This window comes from Hemicordylus capensis, chromosome 5 (genome assembly GCF_027244095.1).
Source record: "Hemicordylus capensis ecotype Gifberg chromosome 5, rHemCap1.1.pri, whole genome shotgun sequence".
Classification (NCBI taxonomy): Eukaryota; Metazoa; Chordata; class Lepidosauria; order Squamata; family Cordylidae; genus Hemicordylus; species Hemicordylus capensis.
In genome coordinates this window covers 149050071-149071371 of record NC_069661.1, presented here as the reverse complement: position 1 = coordinate 149071371, position 21301 = coordinate 149050071, and the positions used below count along the sequence as shown (strand labels likewise).

General features: G+C 38.9%; 1 protein-coding gene across 5 annotated transcripts in view; it reads left to right on the top strand.

Moving 5' to 3' along the window:
• PHTF2 (putative homeodomain transcription factor 2) overlaps positions 1–21301 on the top strand; it is a 122917-nt gene that overhangs the window by 73898 nt on the left and 27718 nt on the right. For 4 of the 5 annotated variants that reach the window (XM_053253276.1, XM_053253273.1, XM_053253275.1 and 1 more), the window contains 5 exons: positions 37–93; positions 10765–10834; positions 13773–13931; positions 15676–15841; positions 16382–16546. In XM_053253276.1, coding sequence (XP_053109251.1) covers positions 37–93; positions 10765–10834; positions 13773–13931; positions 15676–15841; positions 16382–16546 — 617 coding nt within the window. The remainder of the gene's footprint in view (positions 1–36; positions 94–10764; positions 10835–13772; positions 13932–15675; positions 15842–16381; positions 16547–21301) is intronic. The other variant, XM_053253277.1, reaches the window with a different exon arrangement.

The window sequence follows — 21301 nt, the reverse complement described above, 5'->3', positions numbered from 1 at the left end:
CTCATGTTAATGTGGACTTCTCTGTTTCCTATTTAGATTGGGGCATATGACCAGCAAATATGGGAAAAATCTGTAGAACAAAGAGAAATCAAGGTAAGATTTAATATTTTTTTCCCTTAAGACAACGCACTGTATGTCTTTGACAAATCGATCCATATGAGTTGTTGTGCTGCAGAATTGCTATGAGTTCCAGAGGTTTCTGAAGTACAGTATTACTTCTTGTGAGGGGTCTGAGCAAGGCCTGTAAAGCCATGGAAATAATGTGCACCCTAGAACATACTCAGCTCTCTCCTAAAATATTACTGACATGAATATCAGTAATAGTGGATTACCTTCTTATAGTCAGCTTGCCTTCCATTACTCAGCCTCAGTGAAGAATCCCAGCAAGGTTATGAAGAACCATATGGTTCCAAGGAATACAGTTTCAAAACCACTGATTTTATTGTGATTGTGAATTAACTTTCAAAATGCTGTAGTGAGGGCATACACTCTATGTTTTAAATACATACATAAGCTTTAAAGAATGAAAGGTGTGTCCGTTATGAAAGTTTACCTATATTTTCTGTAAAAGCAGCAGCAGTGATAGAAATATCATGTGTAATCACTTCTCCCAACTTCAAATCAGTTTTTACCCTTTTCCTGAAATGAAAGATAAGCACAGAGGTTGGAATGGGGATAACTACAAGGCTAGGAAACCTTTCAGTTGTAGAGGCTTGGAAAGGTTTTGTGTCTCAAACTTAGGTCCAAACTGATAATTTGGAATGGATATGGGTTCATATGTATTGAACCTTGCTTTACAAGACTTTATTTGTTGTGTGGGGCGGGCGGGGGGATGAGTGATGGGAGGTCACAGCTCTAACTTTGTAATTATGTTTGGAGGGTGGTTTTTGTTTTTTGTTTTGCATTCTAGTAAGCAGTGTTTGCTATTTTCAGTGTCATAGAAAACTTTCCTTTATGTTTCTATGTGAATGTTGTCAGATATCGCTGACTTTCACGTGGTTACCTTTATAGTTCCAGTTTACTTTTCCTCCTTTTTCATCCTGTCATTGTCTTGAACAGTTTATTAAATTGGTAAGTACTTGATGATGGCAATTTGTGTTAAGCAAAAGAGCTTTTGTATATTAACGTTGCCTTTGCATCTTAGTGTGACTAACCGAATCAAACCAGTATCTGATAAACCAGGTACTATTTCAAAAGCATCTAAGTGCCTTAGCATCACTTCGCCCTACTATTTAAAAAACCTTAAGTTGACTTTCAGGAATCACACACATTCTTCTAAAGACACAATATGGCAAGTTGGGGGCATAACTTTATGGCTTCTCTCCAACATGGTTTTGTTGGAGAGAAGCCATAAAGTCTTATGGAGTTGCTTCCAGATGCTGGCCATATGTTATTATTCCAACACATGATTTTTCACAGATCAGTTGAGTTCACCTCCCCATATTGTACCTTTTTGTTTTTCAGGTATGAAATGGGGAGCCTTTATACTCCTGCTCTGAAAGTGCTGCACTGGCTGGTTGGGGGTGGGGGTGGGGAGGTGGTGAAGCCAGTTTGATACTTCTGCCTGTAGAATGCTATGAGCATACTTTCTGTAGCCTAATGGCTTGTTCCATAAAGCAGTTGAACTAGTGGGGAAATCCTTATTAACAGACAAAAAGATACCTCTGCAACCTCTGCAACTTACTGGTAATTCAGCTTTGTCACTGTGGTCTCTGTGGAAGTAACCAAGTGGCAAATGGCATTGACCTGTTTGTTCTTCCTGCTCATGTCTACCACGTTTAGCATAACACAAATAATTATGCCACTCTTCAACCAAAGTTCTCAAAGTGGTTTACATAGAAAAATACATAAATAAGATGGTCCCCTATCCCCAAAGGGCTCACAATCATAGCATAAAGCTGGCATAGCATAAAGCTGGCAGCCGTCTCCAGACTGTGTGTTGTTCAGGCTGGGAAAACACAGCTGAGTACCATGTCTGTTGTCTGCCCTCTCTCTTTTGGCAGGCAGAGAGAGAACAAGAGGTGACACAAGGCTGGCACAGAGGCTGCATGTGCATTCATTCTCTGTCTCTGTAAACGAAAGAGCTAGAGGGCACACTCACCATTTATTTATTTATTTATTTATTACATTTATATCCCGCTTTTCCTCCAAGGAGCCCAGAGCGGTGTACTACATACTTAAGTTTCTCCTCACAACATCCCTGTGAAGTAGGTTAGGCTGAGAGAGAGGTGACTGGCCCAGAGTCACCCATCAAGTATCATGGCTGAATGGGGATTTGAACTTGGGTCTCCCCGGTCCTAGTCCAGCACTCTAACCACTACACCTTGGGAGGGGAATGGGGCAGTAGTGGTAAGCTAAAAACTCATCTCACCCCTCTATACTGTATTACCAAGGCTACAATATTTGCTCACCAGTAATTATACTCTTATTGAAATTTATCAGCCAAGGCCACAGTCTTCAGCCCTCTTCAGAGTATTCCACTGATTCCAGTGAAACCTTTTAAGGCATTATTTGAACACTACAGATGACATCTCACTGGAATTCATAAAAGCAAAAGGATTTGCCTTGTTGGGTCAGACTAGAGGTCCATTTAATTGGCACTTTGAATCAGTGACTAACCAAATTTCCTTGGATATATTACAAGCAGGGCATGCTGGAACATGTTGTCTTCTGTTCTTGATCATCTCTGGTAATAAAAAAGGTTCTACTTCTATAGCTGGAGGTTTCATTGTAGCAATTGCATCTGTAGACAAACCCAAGTTGGTCATGATCATAGTGGCAATAAATTCCTTAAGTTAAATTATGCAGAACATTAAAAAAAGAAGAAGAAGCTTATTTTGCCCTGAGTCTTTTGGCAGTCTCTTTAATTGTATAATTCCAAATTCTTTTACCATGAGGAAGATGATGAATATTTCTGTGTGAATAATGTGGGCAGCATGAATAATTCTGCAAATGTCTAACACATCCACCCCACAACCAGTAATCTTTTTTCTAAACTAAAAAGCCCCAACCACTTTTGTCTTTTTTAAATAGAGGAAATGCTCCAACCATATTATAATTTAAGGTGCTCATTTGTTTTATTTATATCATACCTTGCTTCCAGACCCACAAACGAATAAAACTGCAACCACTAAACACTTAATGAAAAACAAGAGCTACCTGCTTACACAGTAGCAGTAGGGAATGATGCCTCCTTCAGCATCTGTGTCCACTTTTGCCTCCTTGTCCACTGTAAAATCTCATAGGCAGGAAAATCTTTTTAATGTTTTATTAATCTATTTACATATATATTTTTAAGAAAAGGGGGGGGGAACCACAACAAAAAGTTTCACACAAAAAAGTTGCAGTAATGCAGCAAGATGTTAACATTACAGAGAATATCTAGCAGATACAAGACAACTGGAAAAGTAAAAATGGAATAAAAGGAACCATTCTTAATTTATAGAGACAACACCCTTATAGATACGAAAATCTTGAGTTTCAGGGTGAACAAAGGAGACTGGAGATGGGTGTGGCTGTGGCTATTCAGAGTAAATGAAGAACGAAAGGGTCTGTTGCATCCATTCTGCATAACTGGATTGGGTACTTGGCCTTGATTGCATTCCAGGGTGTCTGAATAGGTTAAAGGCTCTCCACAGCGCTTCTACTTGTTGAATATCTTTTGTTAGGAATTCAGGACTACTCAAGAATGCATATGATTCAATGGGGGTGCACTTCCCTTCCTAGTCAGCTCTTGCACTGCTGATCAGTCCATGCAGAGGCCAGTTTCCTCTGTGGCACCAAATACTTGTCTATACTCTGTTTTGTGTGTGAAGCCAGACTTTCCCAATGTAGTGAGGCAGTAGGGTGGAGAAGTTGGCTGCTAACAGCACATATTGGATCACATATACTATTATTCTCTTGCCCATTTACTCAGTTTGAACATATTCTTTTGGAGCTCTTCTCAACCTCTTTGGGATTTTACCATCCTAAATACTTTCTCCAGATCAAATTGCTGACAGTGACTGGGAGTTTTAGAAGGAAATCAGGGAGGTGTCAAGGAGAGGTGGGCAGTAATAATGGGTGACTTCAATTACCCACGTATAGACTGGGTAAATTCACAGTCAGATAATGGACAAAGAAGTCAACTTTCTAGATACAAACCAACCAGAGAGAAGGCGACCTTGGACTTAATCCTGAGTGGCACCCAGGACCTGGTGTATGTTGTCAGTGTCATGGACCCCTCAGGGTACAGTGACCATATTGTCACCAAATTCAGCATACATGCGGGGAGAAAATTAGCAAGGAAGTCTAACACAGACACTTTGAATTTCAGAACAACAACAAATATTTATATACCGCTTTTCAACAAATGTTTCCAAAGTGGCTTACATAGAGAAATAATAAATAAATAAGATGGATCCCTGTCCCCAAAGGGCTCACAATCTAAAAGAAATGTAAGATAGACACCAGCAACAGTCACTGGTGATACTGTGCTGGGGGTGGATAGGGCCAGTTACTCTCCCCCTGCTAAAGAAAGCGAATCACCACGTTTAAAAGGTGCCTCTTTGCCCAGTTAGCAGGGGAAACATCTAACAAAATGAGGACACTTCTCTGAAATGAGGAGTATGGTGAAAAGAAAACTGAAAGGGAAAATCAAGAGAGTCACTTCACTCCAGAATTCATGGAGTTTACTCAAAACCACAATACTAGAAGCCCAGTTAGAATGTATACCAAAAAGGAGGAAAGGTATCACTAAGTCTAGAAGGATGCCAGCATGGCTAACAGGTAAAGTCAAAGAAGCCATAATGGAGAAGAAGACTTCCTTCCGAAAATGGAAGGTATGCTCAAATGAAGAGAACAGGGGAGACAGTGTCCTTGTAGACCACAGCCAGACCACCTCCCCATCCACTTCCTCTCACCTGCTCCACCACAGAGTATCCTAGCTGGGAGAAGCTGAGACCAGATTGGACCACTAGGCTCCCCCAACCCGGCTCCCCCAATCCATAATGCATAGCAGGTCAGCTCCTTCATCCCAAATCCAGTCATGGGTGATCTCCAGTTTGTTTCGGACTGACCTGGCATTACAAATTAGTAAGGTGAAGCTCTGTGGGAGACTGGTACTGCTCCCCAAGGTCAAAGAGCTGATAGGCCAGCTGGAAGAGAAACAGCTGTCAAGTTTCTGATTTCCCTTCCCCTGTAATGGTCTGCTGACCTACCAACACCATATCTCTGTTGATTCCCCACCACCACTGGAATGACCCCCCCACACCTCCCCACCCAAGAGACCTATTTGTACTAGACGCTACCAATAATAAGGCAACAACACGTCGCTATTGGAGGGCCCTTCCCCAGCCCTCAGTCCTACAGCAAAGGCTGGCTGCATTTGACGACCGGTTTCAGCAGCCACCTGCAGGCAGCTTAATAAGTCACTCAATCACAGTGACAAATGTGTAAAGAGAGTAAATAAAAAAGTCCAGTAACAGATAACTGAATCAATTATTTATGCTAGCCTTCACCAGTACAGATAGAGAGATACACCTGAGCTTTTATTTTCTAGCAGAGCCTCCATCTAGCTGAAGATAGAGCATAATTAGCTGACATATTAAAAAGTAACAAGAGAGATGGCATTCACTCAATAATACTTATAGGGTGACTGGCTGTGCTGCAGATCCCAGTTGGCCAGATGTGTCTGGCCCAGAGTGGCTTTGAAAATGTGTCACTCAGGGACACCTGTCACCCGATTGGCCAGGGGAAAGGAACAAGAGGGGGTGCTCCAAGGAGGGTTATTCAAAATGTATTTAAAGACCACCTTGTGGCTTGGAATCTCTCTCTGTCTCTGCTGCTGCTCTGTCTAATGCCTGAGAGAGATTGAGCAGCTATTACTGCTGCTGCTGCTGCTGCTGCTTTGGTTGCCTTGTGTTGTGGTCTGGACTGGTGGTCTCCAGAGAGAGAGTTGTCTGAATCCTGCTTTCCCAGCCCCACCCTCCTCTATTTTTTTTACTTACAATATTTAAGTGTTTTCCTGGCAGGCTGTAGTGTACTTAAAATTTGTGTGTATGTGGTGAGTGCGTGTGTAGTGGGGCCCTTATCCTCCCTCCTGCTTGTTGCCCAACCAGTTAGCCTGGCTTCAGGCACTGTTCCATTTCCCCCCAATTTTTATCCCTCTTTCTGCCGGCCTTTCTTTTTAAAAAGATTTTTAAAAATTCATTTAAGACTTATTTCTGATTACTGAAGCAGCTGCTTCCTTCCAGTTTTTCTTTTGGAAGCACGCTGCCTGTCTGAGCCTCTTTTTCCCCCTTTTCTTTTTAAACAAACAATATTTAAACATCTTATTTCTTGGCTGACTACAGTATGCTTAAATTTTTTTTCTGTAATGAGTGAGTGCATGGTGTGACACTAATCCTCCATCCTGCTCATTACCCAGCCAGCAACTTCAGGCTTCAGGCCTCTGGCCCATTTTTTCTACAGAATGAATCCCTCTGTAGAATCTTTGTGCCATCAGAGAATCTTCCCATGTGGATTCTCTGATATCAATAGTGTTGGATTATCTGATGGCATGTAGATTCTACATAGGGATTCATTCTGTAGAATCTATGTGATATCTAAGAATTTAATCCCCATTATACCCTATGGGATAAATAACACTTTAGAAATATTTTAAAAATCAATAAACATCGCCCTTGACTGATTGCTTTGGGGCTTGGGTGGTAGTTGGCACAAAGGGGGGGGGGTCTTCCACAACCCCCACTTTGGTACCCTTGGGTGCTATCCATAGCTAATAATGGGCCAGTTTCCACCCCATTATTCCCTATGGAGAATGTTTTATAACTGGTTTTAAGGAGTTGTAATTCAAACCAAATCACAGGCTGGTTCTAACAGTTTAGAAACTGAACTGGTTCTAGTTTGGTTCTAATTAGAACCATCCCACAAAAACCAGTTTTGTTCACATCCCTAATTCTATCAAGCTTCCCTACATGTACCCCACCGGGCTGGGAGAGCAGTCTAAGCTATAGCTAGAAATTCTGTCAAGTCGGTGTCAACTCTTAGCGACCACATAGATAGATTCTCTCAAGGATGATCTTTCTCCAACTTGGCTTTTAAGGTGGTGCATTCATTGCTGTCGTAATTGAGTCCACTCACCTTGCTGCTGGACGTCGTCTTCTCTTTCCTTCAACTTTTTCCAGCATTCTGGACTTCTCAAGGGAGCTGGGTTTTCGCTTAATGTGTCCAAAGTATGATAGTTTGAGCCTGGTCATTTTTGCCTCAAGTGAAAATTCTGGATTGATTTGTTCCATGATCCATTTGTTTGTTTTCCTGGTTGTCCATGGTATCCTCAAAAGTCTTCTCCAGCACCAAAGTTCAAAAGCGTCAATGCTTTTTCTGTCTTGCTTCTTCAAAGTCCCATTATATTTTTGGTTGGTTTACTGCTACTCATGCTATTCATTTTAATGTCACTTTTAAAGTGCTCTTAAAATTCCTCCTTGTTTTGTCTTGTTGTCAACTTAGGTTTGATTTGGTAGAATTTGCGTTGCCCCACCCCCCAAATGGTTTGAGCAAGACTTTAATCTTTTAAAGGAAGTAGTCTTCCCTTTTATAGGCTCCTTGATTCTACAGTCTAACATTGTTTATACTATACTTTTCTTTTCTACTCTAGTGTATTTTTAACTTGAATCTTTATTATTGTTTTAAATAATGTTCAAGTGTCCTGCAGGGATATGAACATTTACCAGAAGTTTTGACTTCTGGTAAATGTTTACCATTTACCCTTTTGCTGCTTGCTAAGGTAACACGAAGAAATATCTATAGGGGAGATGGCAAAAGGAGGAGTGCTCAAATCCCTTTTCCCATGCCGCCTCCTGTGCTGCTCCATCCATTTACCCTGCAGTTAGGATAGTTTCAGAGCCCAGCTGTGGTGAAAAAAATAAAATGTATCAGGATGGTATTTGCAGGAGAAGAGTGGGCAAAGGGAGGATTAAGTAATTCTTTTACTTTATAGTTAAGTATTGTTGATAATATTTATATTCTGCTTTTCAGTGAAAACATTCTCAAAGTGGTTTGCGTAGTAAAATGAATGAGGAGATGATTCACTGTCTCAGAGGAGCTCACAAGAGAGACACCAGCAACAGCTATTGAGAGGGACGCTATTGGATTGAATAGAGATGGTTGCTGTCCCCCTACTAATAAATGCAAGAGAGCTACCACTTAAACATTGCCCTTTTGGCCGGTTAACAGGAGCAGTTGCCCATTTTCCAGTTATGATTCGGTGAAGGTGGAGCCTTATGATGATCCTTATAATGGTGATCCTCATAATATGTAGTTAGGTTGTCATCTTCTCATTTTGAGAAGAATCCTCTTTTGAAATTAATTATATCTATATCGTATTGTGCTTGTGGCAGTGAAGACTTTGCCATTGATTATCTGAGCTGCTGTGATAGCATATAGTGCTACAAACATTCCAGTTCTCACGCAGCAAAGGGGCTGTTAATGTTTGCAGCCCAGCTTCTGCCAAGAGAAGGGAAACCTATCAGCTTAACTAGATAAAACTCACAGAGGCCATAATAGTTTTGTTGATTGTAGATTCAAGGAGTATATGAAATGGGAGCTATTCTGCAAAATAGAAAGAAGGCATCATGCAAAGCCAAAATAAATGTGGGTGTGTGGGGAGGGAAGACCTCTGATGACTACACATGGGAAGATGACCTGAACATTCTTACAACTCTGTATAAAAACTAAGTGGCATGGAACAGGAAAGGAGTGGTTAGTGATGGGCAAGTGAGCTCTCCTTACCTTGGTTCAGAATTGGGTTTGGAAAACTAAGTTATTACCCCCCAAACTGGGAAACCGCTTAGTTTTTCTCAAGTCCAGCTCTGAAATTTAGTGATGAAGTTTCCATTATTCCATTGTGTTACTTCTTACCTGGCAGTGTTAGCTCCTGCCCTCCCTTTCTGGCACATTGAACAATGTAACAGCATGCCAGGGACCATAAAAAATGTCATTTCCAGCAGCTTGTTATCTATATGAAGGACCTGGGTGCCCTGGGAAAATTACTCATGAGCCCTGGTGCGCTGAATGCTGAATGGTGGGGGGTGGGGAGAGACCCCTTCAGTGTTTAAGGCATGAGGGAGGGAGGTGCTCTAAATCATTATCTGAGACAAAAAGGAATTCTTGGGAATGTGGTTCTTGATTCAGCATACAATTGAGGATTAGGACTGTACAAATCCATATTCTGAGTTAAAATTGAACTTGAATGACTTACTGGACCTAATTGCTGGTGAGTTTGCTGATCTGCTTCTGAAGATTATAAATTGATCACTGAAAAAAATTGTCCATGTCTGCTCTGCTATTAAAAAAAATACTGAATTAGAAATGGCCAATGCTTTTGAGTGGTTCAGAAGACCCAGTGTGATCTGGTATCAAGTGTTAAAGTTTCACAGACTAGAAGAGAACTTTACAGAGATGCATATAGACAATGAGGAATGGAGCCTTATCAAAGATGACTGGTAGCTAGATTAACTTTTTCCCAGAGTTGGAGACCTGTCTCTATTTTGTCCAGCATGCTAAATTACTTTACATATTGTTTAAACTTCTAAGCAGTGTAGTGTATGCAATTGTTGATTTTGTTAAAGTGGATAAATTTTACTCCAGTTATAACTTGAATGTTAAAAGAATTGAGTTCTGGTTTAAAATGAGCCCCTTGCTGCATGACTTGTCTTTATTCTATACCGGATCTTGTCGCTCAGAGAGATTCAAACATACCAACTTATGAAGAAGTATACAGGTGGACCTTGGTATCTGCGGGGATTCTGTTCCCTGCTTATACCACGGATAACGAGACCGCAGATACCAAGGCATTAAGTCAATGGAGATGAGGGGATTAGATTCCTAGAGTCTGGGAAACCACTGTAAAAATGGGAGAAAACAGTGGGGGAAAGCCTAAAGGCCCTACCATGCTTTGCAGGCCTCCAGTAGTCCAGCAATGCCCCCCAGAAGTCCAAATTGTTCCATTATTCCATGATTTGGGGGGGGGGGGAGAGAGAAGGGTTTTTTAAACTAAACGAGCCACAAAATTGCTCCCTTTTGAAAAATGGTGGCCAAATATGACCTCCGAGGTCATTTCTGGCCACTCCCCCAACCTGTGGGTGTGCAAATTTAACCCCTTTATGGGTCTCCCCCCCCCATGTATGCCAAGATCAATTATCAGACCATAGAGACGCGAAACTGCAGAGAGCAAATCTGCGGATGACGAGGTTTGCCTGTATAGCTTAGAATCTATTATCCCACATTTTGAATTGCATAGTCTAATAGCTGGTGCCTCTCTGAAAACGAAAAGATATTAAACAGATATCAAAGCAAATATTTCACTAACTCTGGCAAGCATGTGTATGTAGTATGTGGCTGCATAATTGAAATGAAGTAAATAATAACTTTCCTAAGTGTGTTGAAAGATTTCATCATTAAAGGGGCAAACATTTTCCTTACACTGTTTAGTTGTTTGTATATTTTATTATGTTTATATGCTGCCAAATCAAAAATCTCTAGGCAGTTTACAAACTGCCTATATTGACAAAATTTTGTTGGTTTATAACAAAGCTTACTTTTAATTAGTAAAGATACATTGTAAATTGGAACTGTTCTTGAAACAGATGTCACATCATAAATATTGGATGTTTGGAGAAAGATATTACACTTGATGTAATTACTGTCCCCTGTTTCTGGTTGAATCCCCCCACCCTGCCCCTTTACATGTAGTAATGATGAATGAATATTCTGTGCATATTGCAGGGTTTGAAGAACAAACCAAAGAAAACTGGACATGTGAAGCCAGATCTCATAGATGTTGATCTTGTAAGAGGTAGGAATGGATCACCTAAATATGGAACATATTATTGATAATGTTTGGCACTTGTATGGTTCAGTATGCAAAGTACTTCATGTGTATTACCTTGATGTGATTCTTAAAACAACTATGTAAAGTATGTCATTATTGTTATCTCCATATTGCAAGTAAGGCTGACGGGGTGGTTTGTTTAAGGCTACTTAGTGAGTTCATGGCAGAGAGTTGAAGTCCTGATTCATAACTTTCTAGTAGCCACCATGCTACACCACTGTCATATTGATCAATATGTCAGTTTACAAAGTTCACCTCTCATGCCCCCCACTTTAAATTGGAACTTTTTCATTTTACCAAAGCGGAGGCTGGGCCTGCATTTTCATTTTACCAAAGCTTGGAGGGGGCCTGCAACCCCCTCCAAGCATTTGAAGAGTTGCCTTCTCATTTTACAGAATGTCTCCCACCGCCAAACCTGATAACCTATATTTTCTTAAAAGTATCATTTGTTCCCTCCAAAACAAATGTGAGGAGTTTCTCAGGCTTCCCCTCTGTCTGCACCCCTGTTGATGACTCAGGGCTGTTTCCAGCTGCTCCTTGGATGGGGGATCTTTCCCCAGCTAGCTCTCCCTCATTAGCAGACAGCTTATAGAGAGGGTGGAGCAGCAATTATAGTGAAGCTCCACGAGCAGATTCTTGTGCAGCTAATGAGAACTAAATACTGAAACGAGGTTTAAACACGAATACTTGGGTTAAAAAAGGAGGTACCTGAATTGTAAAATGAACTTGTAAATTAAAACTTGAAGATACAGTATTGCTGCACTCTTAAGTGTTGTACCAATATAACCTGTTCCCAAGAAGAATTTCTCTTGAGAAATTAAGCTGCTTGAATTTTTATCAAAGGTAGCCAAATTACAAATATCTGTTGGCATAGATGGAGCAGACTTGGCATTAGCTCTGGAATATAATCATTGGATGATGTTAGAGGAAGCCATGTTATGATAAAGACTTAATGACTATGATTTCAGTACACTGGAGATTAGAGCTGCAATAAAATACTAGAGCATTGTTAACCTTGCCATGCCAGTCTTAAGTTGATTACTACACCTTTCATATCATAGAAACATTGCCTTTGTCATATTCAGTTTACTATAAATGATACCATAATAAATTACTCTGTAAACAGATTAGTATAAAATTGTGCACTCTTGATTATCAAGGCACACTGCCAGTTCCCTATCTTTCATCAGAGCTGGAAATCAAAACAAAACACTGAGATACACAATCCAGTCTTTCTAAACCAGATGGGCAATCAAGAATTCCCTGTCAGCTGCAGTAAAGGGTTTTCTCCTTTACTACAGTTTTTGAAAAAATACTCTGACCTATCCTGGTCGAGTGAGGTTAATTCAGATCTTAGCTTCATTCCATTATTTAGTTCTTGCACAGGAGAGACTAGGTCCTTAATAATAATAATAATAAGGAACTAATATGAATTATTATTAATTATTAATTATAGTAATTAATAATTATTTTATTATTATTATTATATAATATATTATTATATTTATTATTTGCCACACAATACACCAGATATAACTGTAGTGGAGAAGAAAGAAAAACAAGTTAAAATAATCAACATAGCAATACCAGAGGATAGCAGAATAGAAGAAAAAGAAATAGAAAAAAATAACAAAATACAAAGATCTACAAATTGAAATTGAAAGGCTGTGGCAGAAGAAGACCAGAATAATCCCAGTGGTAATTGGCGCCCTAGGTGTAATTCCAAAACAACTTGAAGAGCACCTGAATACCATAGGGGCCACAGAAATCACCATCAGCCAGTTACAAAAAGAAGCATTACTGGGAACAGCCTATATTCTGTGACAATATCTATAATAATAACAGCAAGAACATTGATAATAAAATTCAGCCATCCCAGGTCCTTGGGAAGGACTCGATGTCTGGATAAAACAAACCTGTCAATAACATCTGTCTGACTGTGTAAATAATAATATTACAATCTGGATATTACAATCTGTCACGCACTCGCTCTTCTCATTATCAGTATTTGTGTCTCTTAACAAAATAATCTGCTGAGCAAATATGTATTAGTCAGGAACATATGTGGGGTCTCCTGTTCTATATCACTAAAGAGAAAATTCTATATCACTTTCATCCTTTTCACTGAACATTTCTGAATAAGTGTAGATTTTTACTTGGTAGAAAGAATAATAATTCAGTGTTCCACTGGGTAACTCCAGTACATGCTATGGCTGTCTATTACTCCACCCTCAAGATATAGATACAGATTCTACATAGTATTTCCTAAAGCAGGTGCACTTTTCATATAAGGAAAATATGTCATTTATGAAGTGCAAGTTTTTTATTGCAAGTATACAGCTTAATATACTTGCTGTATATTAAGATAGATATTCAATAGAAGCCCTTAATAGAAGCCCTATTAAGATATTTTAAAGCACCACTGTAATCGTGTACAGCTGCTCAAACAGTTCAAAAAGTCCTCTTCCCAATTTGTTACTCACCACTGTGCAGCTCACACTTATGGCAGCATTTGTCTGAACAGGAAGCACCATATCCTTGATGATGGGCACTTCCATGACTGTGAGGCTAGGGCGGTCCAGCCTCATGATCACAGATGCACCCACCATTATGGATCTGATGCTTCCCTGTCCAAATGTTGCTGTAAGTGTGAACGCCATAGCATGATGGTGAGCAATTGGCCGAGAGTGGGACTTCTGACCTTTTTTTGCCACTGTACATGGTTACAGTGGCACTATAAAACATCTTAATAGGGCCAGAGTGGTATGTTTATGTGAATATTTCAAATAGCTAATGCATATAAAGATCATACATATATATGTGAAGATTTAGAATTCTATCTGTCAAATGGTAACTGGAAATCTCCTATATTATACAACTAAATAATTTCTTCTCTTTTTAGGCTCTGCCTTTGCTAAAGCTAAACCTGAAAGTCCATGGACCTCTCTGACTCGAAAGGGAATTGTTAGAGTTGTTTTCTTCCCATTCTTCTTCAGGTGGTGGTTACAAGTGACATCAAAGCTTATTTTCTTCTGGCTCCTTGTTCTATATCTTCTCCAAGGTACAACTGGATGACAACATCAGTCAAGCAAATATATATTTTATTGCTCTCTCACACACATACATGTGCACGCAAACACACAGTTTCAATCAGGAAATTCTGTTTATTACTTAAAATGTCAGTTACCTCAAAAGGAGGAATTTGAGGTGCAATAAGGGCAAATAAACTAAATTATAGTGATTCCCATGAATGGCATATGTCTTTAGGGGGGAAAGCAGAAAGAGCTTGACAGTGTTAGAATAACAAAAAGGGAATTGGGAGGAAGATATGGTTTCAGAATTCTTGTAGACTTTCAGGGGGCTAAAATATTAAAGGGAAATGTTGCGTAGGCTTAAGAACATGCTTGGAATAGGGTGTTCTTTAAAATGTTTAGGTTTGATATTAAAAAATGTTTTTACATAATTGGGAAAAAAATATATTGGCAAGAATAAAGAAGGTAGTGCTGTAACTTTACCCATGGCTACCTAATATTTCTTCCTAGAGCACAATAATACTGTATATCAGTAGAAATGTGTGGATCAATTTGGCAGCGAATATATTCTACTCGAATATGGCTAATTCAAGTGTTCTACCTTGAAATAAAGCACTCCAAGAAGCAGTGGTTAGATTTCAAGGAACTGAAATCAGCCAAATTCAAGCAGAATCTAGCCAAATCAATTTAACCTGTGGGTGGCGGCGGAAGCTCTCCGCTTCTGAATTACTTTAATAAAAGGGGGGGGGGGGAATGGCGTCAGTGGCCACAGGCGGATGGCGGCCACCAGTCAGGGGTCATGGTCACCGCTGCAGGCTCTGCAAAGAATGTCAATTCATTATTTACTTTTGGGGTGACTGGGTGTTGTGTTTTTTCCTCTCTATTAAAGTAATTCAGAGGCTCTCCTCTCCCCACCTCCCTGCGCAGGTTGAATTGATTCAGATTTGATTTTCAAAATCAAGGCCGAATTGAATCAACCTCGTTTTGATTTGACCACAAAATAAATTACAATTTGTGATTTGTGCACATCTCTATATATCAGTATTTGCTTTGAAATACTTTGAAATATTTATAAGTCAGCACAGCAATAAATAAATTACATTTCTACAGTTCCTCAGTTACTTTAAAGTGCTAGCTATAAAGTGCTATAGGTAATATCTGCACAAATTCATGCATAGTAATCAACATTTGAGTTGTAGAGAGACACATTTAATAGAATGCAGTATATCACGTAGGTTAATATGGTCTTGTTCATATTTTATAGACTAATTATTTCAGAAAACAATGGAATAAGTAGGGCATGATCTAAGTAAAATTAAGCACTTCTAAAACCTACTGATTTCATTGGGAGTGTGAAATAGATAGTGGCTAGTGTCAGGCTAGGTATGGGATGACTCAGGTTCCAATCCCACTCATCCTTAGTCATTGTATGACGTTGGACCAGTATCATCTCTCATCCCACCCTACCTTACAAAGTGGTTGTAAGGATAAAAAGAGGGTAAAAGCTGCCACATAAAAAAAGGAGCCACATAAGCTGCCCTGAGTTCCTTGCTGAAACATCTCTCACACACAAAAAGACCCTTAACTTTGCTGGGTCATGCTTTTTTTTGCCAAACAAGGAATGGTCCGCAATAGTAATATTCTTCAAATGGGTAATATTCTTCAATAGTAGAATAGAAGAATAGTAATATTCTTCAAATTTGCTTTAGTTGTGAATTATTGGTGTAGATTGCTATAAATGCTTTATTCTTTCTCCTTTTTTTCTTTCAAAAGTTGCTGCAGTAGTATTATTCTATACAATAGAAGGCCCACATAATATACCTCTGACTGAAGTAATAGGGCCAGTATGGCTCATGTTACTCCTTGGAACTGTGCATTGCCAGATTGTCTCCACAAGAACACCTAAACCACCTCCAAGTACAGGAGGGAGAAGGCGAAGGTACAGTTTGTGCTAAAATTGTGGGAGGTTTGTGCATGAATTCCAGTTCACGTTTTTTCAATTACTTTGAAAGCCATTGTCTAAAATTTGAAGTTAGGCTTCATATTTCTTTACTGAGCCTTGACATTTCCCTTATATTGTTATTGTTATTGAATTAAATGTTACTGTATTCTGTAAACATTGGAGTAGTTACCCTGTAAATACTATGGTGAAATGTTATGAAACTGCACCCAAGATTAGTATCTCATTGTGGAGTGCAGTATCATAGAACTAAAAGGGTGTAGCAACAAACAGTAGCCCTAATCCAGTCAGTGCGCACACACACAAAAATTACTCAAAAGCTTAAAATGTGTAATACGAGATGAATGAAAACTGAACTTCTGTCCTGTGTAAGAATAACAAAGCATTTAAGCTGAAATCAATAACTTAACAAATGATTTAAAACTCTTGTTTGCATGCTGACAAGAATACTGACCACATTGCAGTGCTAGTCAATGCCACTTACAAGATCCCTTCCACTTTTAATCTCTTCTGATGAAGGAAATTAAGGAAAGCAGCACATTTGGAAGTACATAGGGAAGGAGATGGCTCTAGTACCACAGATAACACACAGGAAGGAACAGTGCAGACCTACGGTACAAGCACATCTTACAGTATTGGTGCTGTCTTCAGAGATATCTGGCATGCCGCTTTCTTTTTATCAGGGTTTGTATTTTATTCAAGGCTATGTTTGTTTTTAAAATGCACTATCCCTTTTTTGACAAAATAAACTCATCTGTACTTACAGCATTCTTCTGTGCATCCAGCTAAGCATACTTGTGCTCTGAGATTTAAAACTCTCTTTTTGATATAATCTGTGCCATTTGTTCATCTTATTTTGGCAAATCTTGTCCAAGAGCACAAGATCAAGGTGCTGCTATGAATATTACTATTATTATATGCATACCGCTTTTCAACAAAAACGTTCTCACAGCATTTTGCATAGACAAAGAAGAATATGGTTTCCTATCCCTAAAGGGCAGTCTAAAAAGAAACACAAGGTAAACACTAGCAACAGTCACTGGCACCAGCTGTGCTGGGGTTGGATAGGGCCAGTTGCTCTGCTCCTGCTAAGCATAAAGAGAATTATCACTTTGGAAGGGGCCTCTTTGTCCACTTAGCAGAGGGGTGAGTGCCCTGTTTGTAGCCTCCGTGGTCAATTGCTCTGGATGTCAGCCAGTGTCTGTACATCCGTGCATCCTAACTGTTTTTGTGGTTGATGCAATTGTGGATCATCTCCCACTCACTGAAGACCCGTCCACTAGTGAACTGAAATACTTCCATGTTGTAACTTACAGTTCATTGGCAAACAAGTTTTTTTTTAAAGTTACAAGTGATGTTTGTTTTACATAGGATTCAAATGAAGCCAAACTAGAATCCATAGCTAAGCTAATATATAATCTGAGAAATCATGCACTTTTCTTTTTAAACTATAAATCTAACCAGACAATGATTTTCAAATTACATAGAAATGTAATGACTAAAAATTACTTGAAAGGTTTATGAAAAATCTGACTGCATATAATGATTGTTTAAAAAAATCAAAAAAGGGATAATGTGGTTTGCTACATGTAAATTTTGTACATTCTGCATTACATTTAATGTGTGTCAAATCTGTACTGATAGATGATTACACTGTTTCCTAACTAGAGTGATGGTCTCTGAGAATTCTTTGTTGCTTCTGGCAGGCATTTTAAGCACTTCAAACAGTAAAATCCCTCTTTAGCTTACATGAAGTAACATTTTTCACCCTGGGTGCTTTCCAGACAGAGGTCTTTCTTGTACTTACTTCTGTTACTTGCTGAATTGAACTGCATGTGGAAGAGCAACAGAGCTTCCACATGATGCAGTTCTCATGGGTTTATTTTTTGTACTCATTGTGCTATTTTTGTTTGCCTTAGGGGAAACAGTTGGTTGTCTGTGCATCCCACTGAGACTCTCTCTTAGAATTTCAGTTCTGTTGTGCACTTCTGGTTTACTGAACTTCTGTAGCATTTCCCTCCTTTCCTGCTGAAATTCCCTTGTAGCTTGGAATGAAAAAAACACCAAAGCAAACAATGTTTGATGTGGTTTTAATTATCTTCTGTTATATGGACATGATTACTGATCCTTAATTAATCACACCTTAAAATTTGTACCTTATTTTTCCCCTTCCACTCACCTGATTATTCCCCTATAAAGATTTGGCTTCAATCCTGTGCATGTGTTCTAGCAGCAAGTCCCACTGAACATGGAGACTGACATTTCAGTCAACGTGCATGGATTGTGCTGTGGAGACGACCATCATCTCCCCACTCCCCCCACCCTTAAAAATTACATTAAATTGCTGCTTCTGTACTCTTTTGATTACTTACTGGAGCAGATAAATTGGCATTATAGCACAAGATTATAATAGCGCTAAAATGATTCTCTGGTGATGATAAGATCATTCTTATAAGAAAATAAGAACAATACTCTATCCTGTGAAACACCCATTTCTTTTCTGATAATTTTGTTTCTGACTTGGAAGAACTTGGGGTAAAACTTGTGCAATGAGAAAATATGTAGATAGCGCAATTCTGAGGGGAAGTGGTTTTCTTTGTAGATGGTTGATGGTTCATGGCTCGGCTCTCAAGGGTAGGCCTCCCCTTCTGAAAAGAACTTTGCCCATTCATTTCCAGGAAGTGCCCTTTGTACTTATTTTTCTTTCTTTGGTTAGGCTAGTTTTATTGCTATTATGATCTTCCACCCCGCACAAGCAGAGGCGTATCTAGGGAAAATAGCGCCTAGGGCAAACACTGAAATTGCGTCCCCTGTCCAAGCATCTGACACCCATCTTTCAGATAACTTTACCATAATATCAGCTGAAAAATACAAGTCAAGCTCGTTAATCTTTTAATATTTCAAAAACTATTTAGCAGTGGACTTAGCCAGACCAAAAAATGCTGGAAAACTACAAATTTCAGTATGTGGGGGCTCATGAAATACCCAAATACTATGTGGAGATGTACTTGGAAAACTAAACTGAAGTGCCTGTCTAATTCTCTACTATGCATTGTAGCATCACCATTACATAAGTTTTAAAAATCAATGGAGAATTTGACTTTTCCCAGATACTCTGTAAATAGTTAAAGGATATGCAGAGTAAACTGTGTCACTGCTTGGAATATATTCTAGTCTTTCAGAAAGACAGTTAAAATGAGAGAAAGAGAGCAAGAAACTCCCAGTGGGCCTTAATATTAAGGGTTTCACACTGATTCAGAGACAAACTCACCATTAATAGCCATATTAGCAAGACATCACATTTAACTCACTTATCACAAGAAGCAAAGTAAGAGCAAATGAATACAATCCTAGCTCTTAAGCGTCAGCTCAGTATTCACAAGCCCTGATTCTCTATACATAGTGCCAATCTGAATATGTGTACAGTGTCATATATTATATTTTTATTATTATTATTTTTACCCGTAGCCCCTTTGGGGGGGCTTCCTAAAGGCTGGGTTTTTGTTTTTGTTTTGCAAAGATTCCCCCTCACCCCGCTGGCCTCTAGGGCCTCGCAGGGACTATTTGAGCATGTGCAGTGGCCGTTTAAAAAAATAATCTTTTTTTTTAAAAGGCCACTGAAAACAAAATGGCCACCGCACATGCTCAAATGGCCTCTGCAAAGCCTGGCATGACCTAGAGCCTCACAGAGGCCATTTGAGCATGCACGGTGGCCATTTTGTTTTTGGCAGCCACTTTTTTAAAAAAATTAATTTTACAAAATGGCACCCCCCCTTCAAGTGGTGCCCGGGGCACGTGCCCTGGCTGCCCTACCCCTAGATACGCCCCTGCGCACAAGCATTTTTATTTTTTAAAAATAGTGCTGCTCATCAATTCAGATGGCGGGGTAGACATTTTTCCCATCTCAAATGCTCTTACGGCAATTTAAATGGCAAAAAAAGTTGTATTGTATGCCTGCCTGGAAACCACTGGAGCTATTTTTCTGAAACGGGGAACCATAGCCTCATCAGATTTTACCAAGCATGCAAGTTTCATTCCATTGTCAAATAAATGAAAATGTTGTGATGTGGGGTGCTCTAAAACTCTGAAGTGTGTGCACACATGTGCATGTACAGGAACTTCAACACTTACCTTCCTGCAATTTGTGCAGCATGTCTTCCCAAGTAATTAACATGTTTGCAATTTTTGTCCAATTCTGACAAAAAATAAAAAAAGTGAGAAGCCTCAGATTTTAAGTTATCTTTACAGAACCCCTGTACATATCTGTATGAAATTTGGGTCATATAATACCTCAGAATGACCTACCATATCTGCAATTTATATTCCATTTTGTCAATAAATTAAAAAGGTTACAGGCATTTTATTTATTTATTTATTTAATCAAATTTATACCCCACCCAAACTTGCGTCTCTGGGCAGCTAACAACAATTAAAACACATATAAAAGTTAAAACAGTTCAACACATAACAACACATATAAAAGTTAAAATAATACAATAATTTAAAAACCGTAAAATTAAACAAACAGTATTTATTTTTTTTAAACCTGAGAAAGCTTGGGTAAAAAAAATGGGTTTTCAAATGTTTTTTAAAAATTTACAGAGATGGGGTGAATTGTAACTCAGCAGCGAGCACATTCCACAATCTTGGGGCAGCAACCGAGAAGACCCGTCTCTGTGTGACCACCAAACGAGTTGGTGGTAACTGCGGGACCAGTTGCGGAACTGCGGAACCACCAAACGAGTTGGCGGAAATCATTTTAGTGATTTATTATCACTAGAGAATCTGGATGCACTGCAGGATTCCCAATAACAATTTATGTTCATGATGGAATAAAAGTCCCTTGTGTGAGAAATTTGAAAGGTACAAGAAATTGTTTATATTGAAGTATTTGGTTATGCAACATGTGCAGAGCCTTCATCAAGGCTCAGTCACAGATAAAATCTTGGTTAATAAACAGGATAATTTGAAACTTGCTTATTTATTTATTTGAAACTTGCTTATTTTTGTTATGAGTTCTTATGCCTAACAGAGAAAATTCAAAACTAGAATTTAATCTTAGTTTTGAAGGATAATTTACAAAAAGCTGATTTTTCTCAAAAGCCATTTATTTGATTCACCTAGTGTTACTAAATTTGTAAAATATTCTATACTTGATAATATAACCTTGGATCACTCTTGAGTAAATAAAACCCATCAAAGTATTTTGTTTAAGTTTTGATGATTTTATATAGAACTTTAAATGATGCCTGATGTTCTAATATGCTCCAAAGGAAACTAGAGTACAAGAGGAGAATGGTTTGTAAGCGGACAATCCAATAAACATAACTGGAAACTTTCTTTTTTATTTTTCAAGTTATATCCTGCTTTTCACCCATGTCCCAAAGCAGCTTACAAGTTAGAGCACAAAAACAGAGAATACAATAACATCTCACTAAA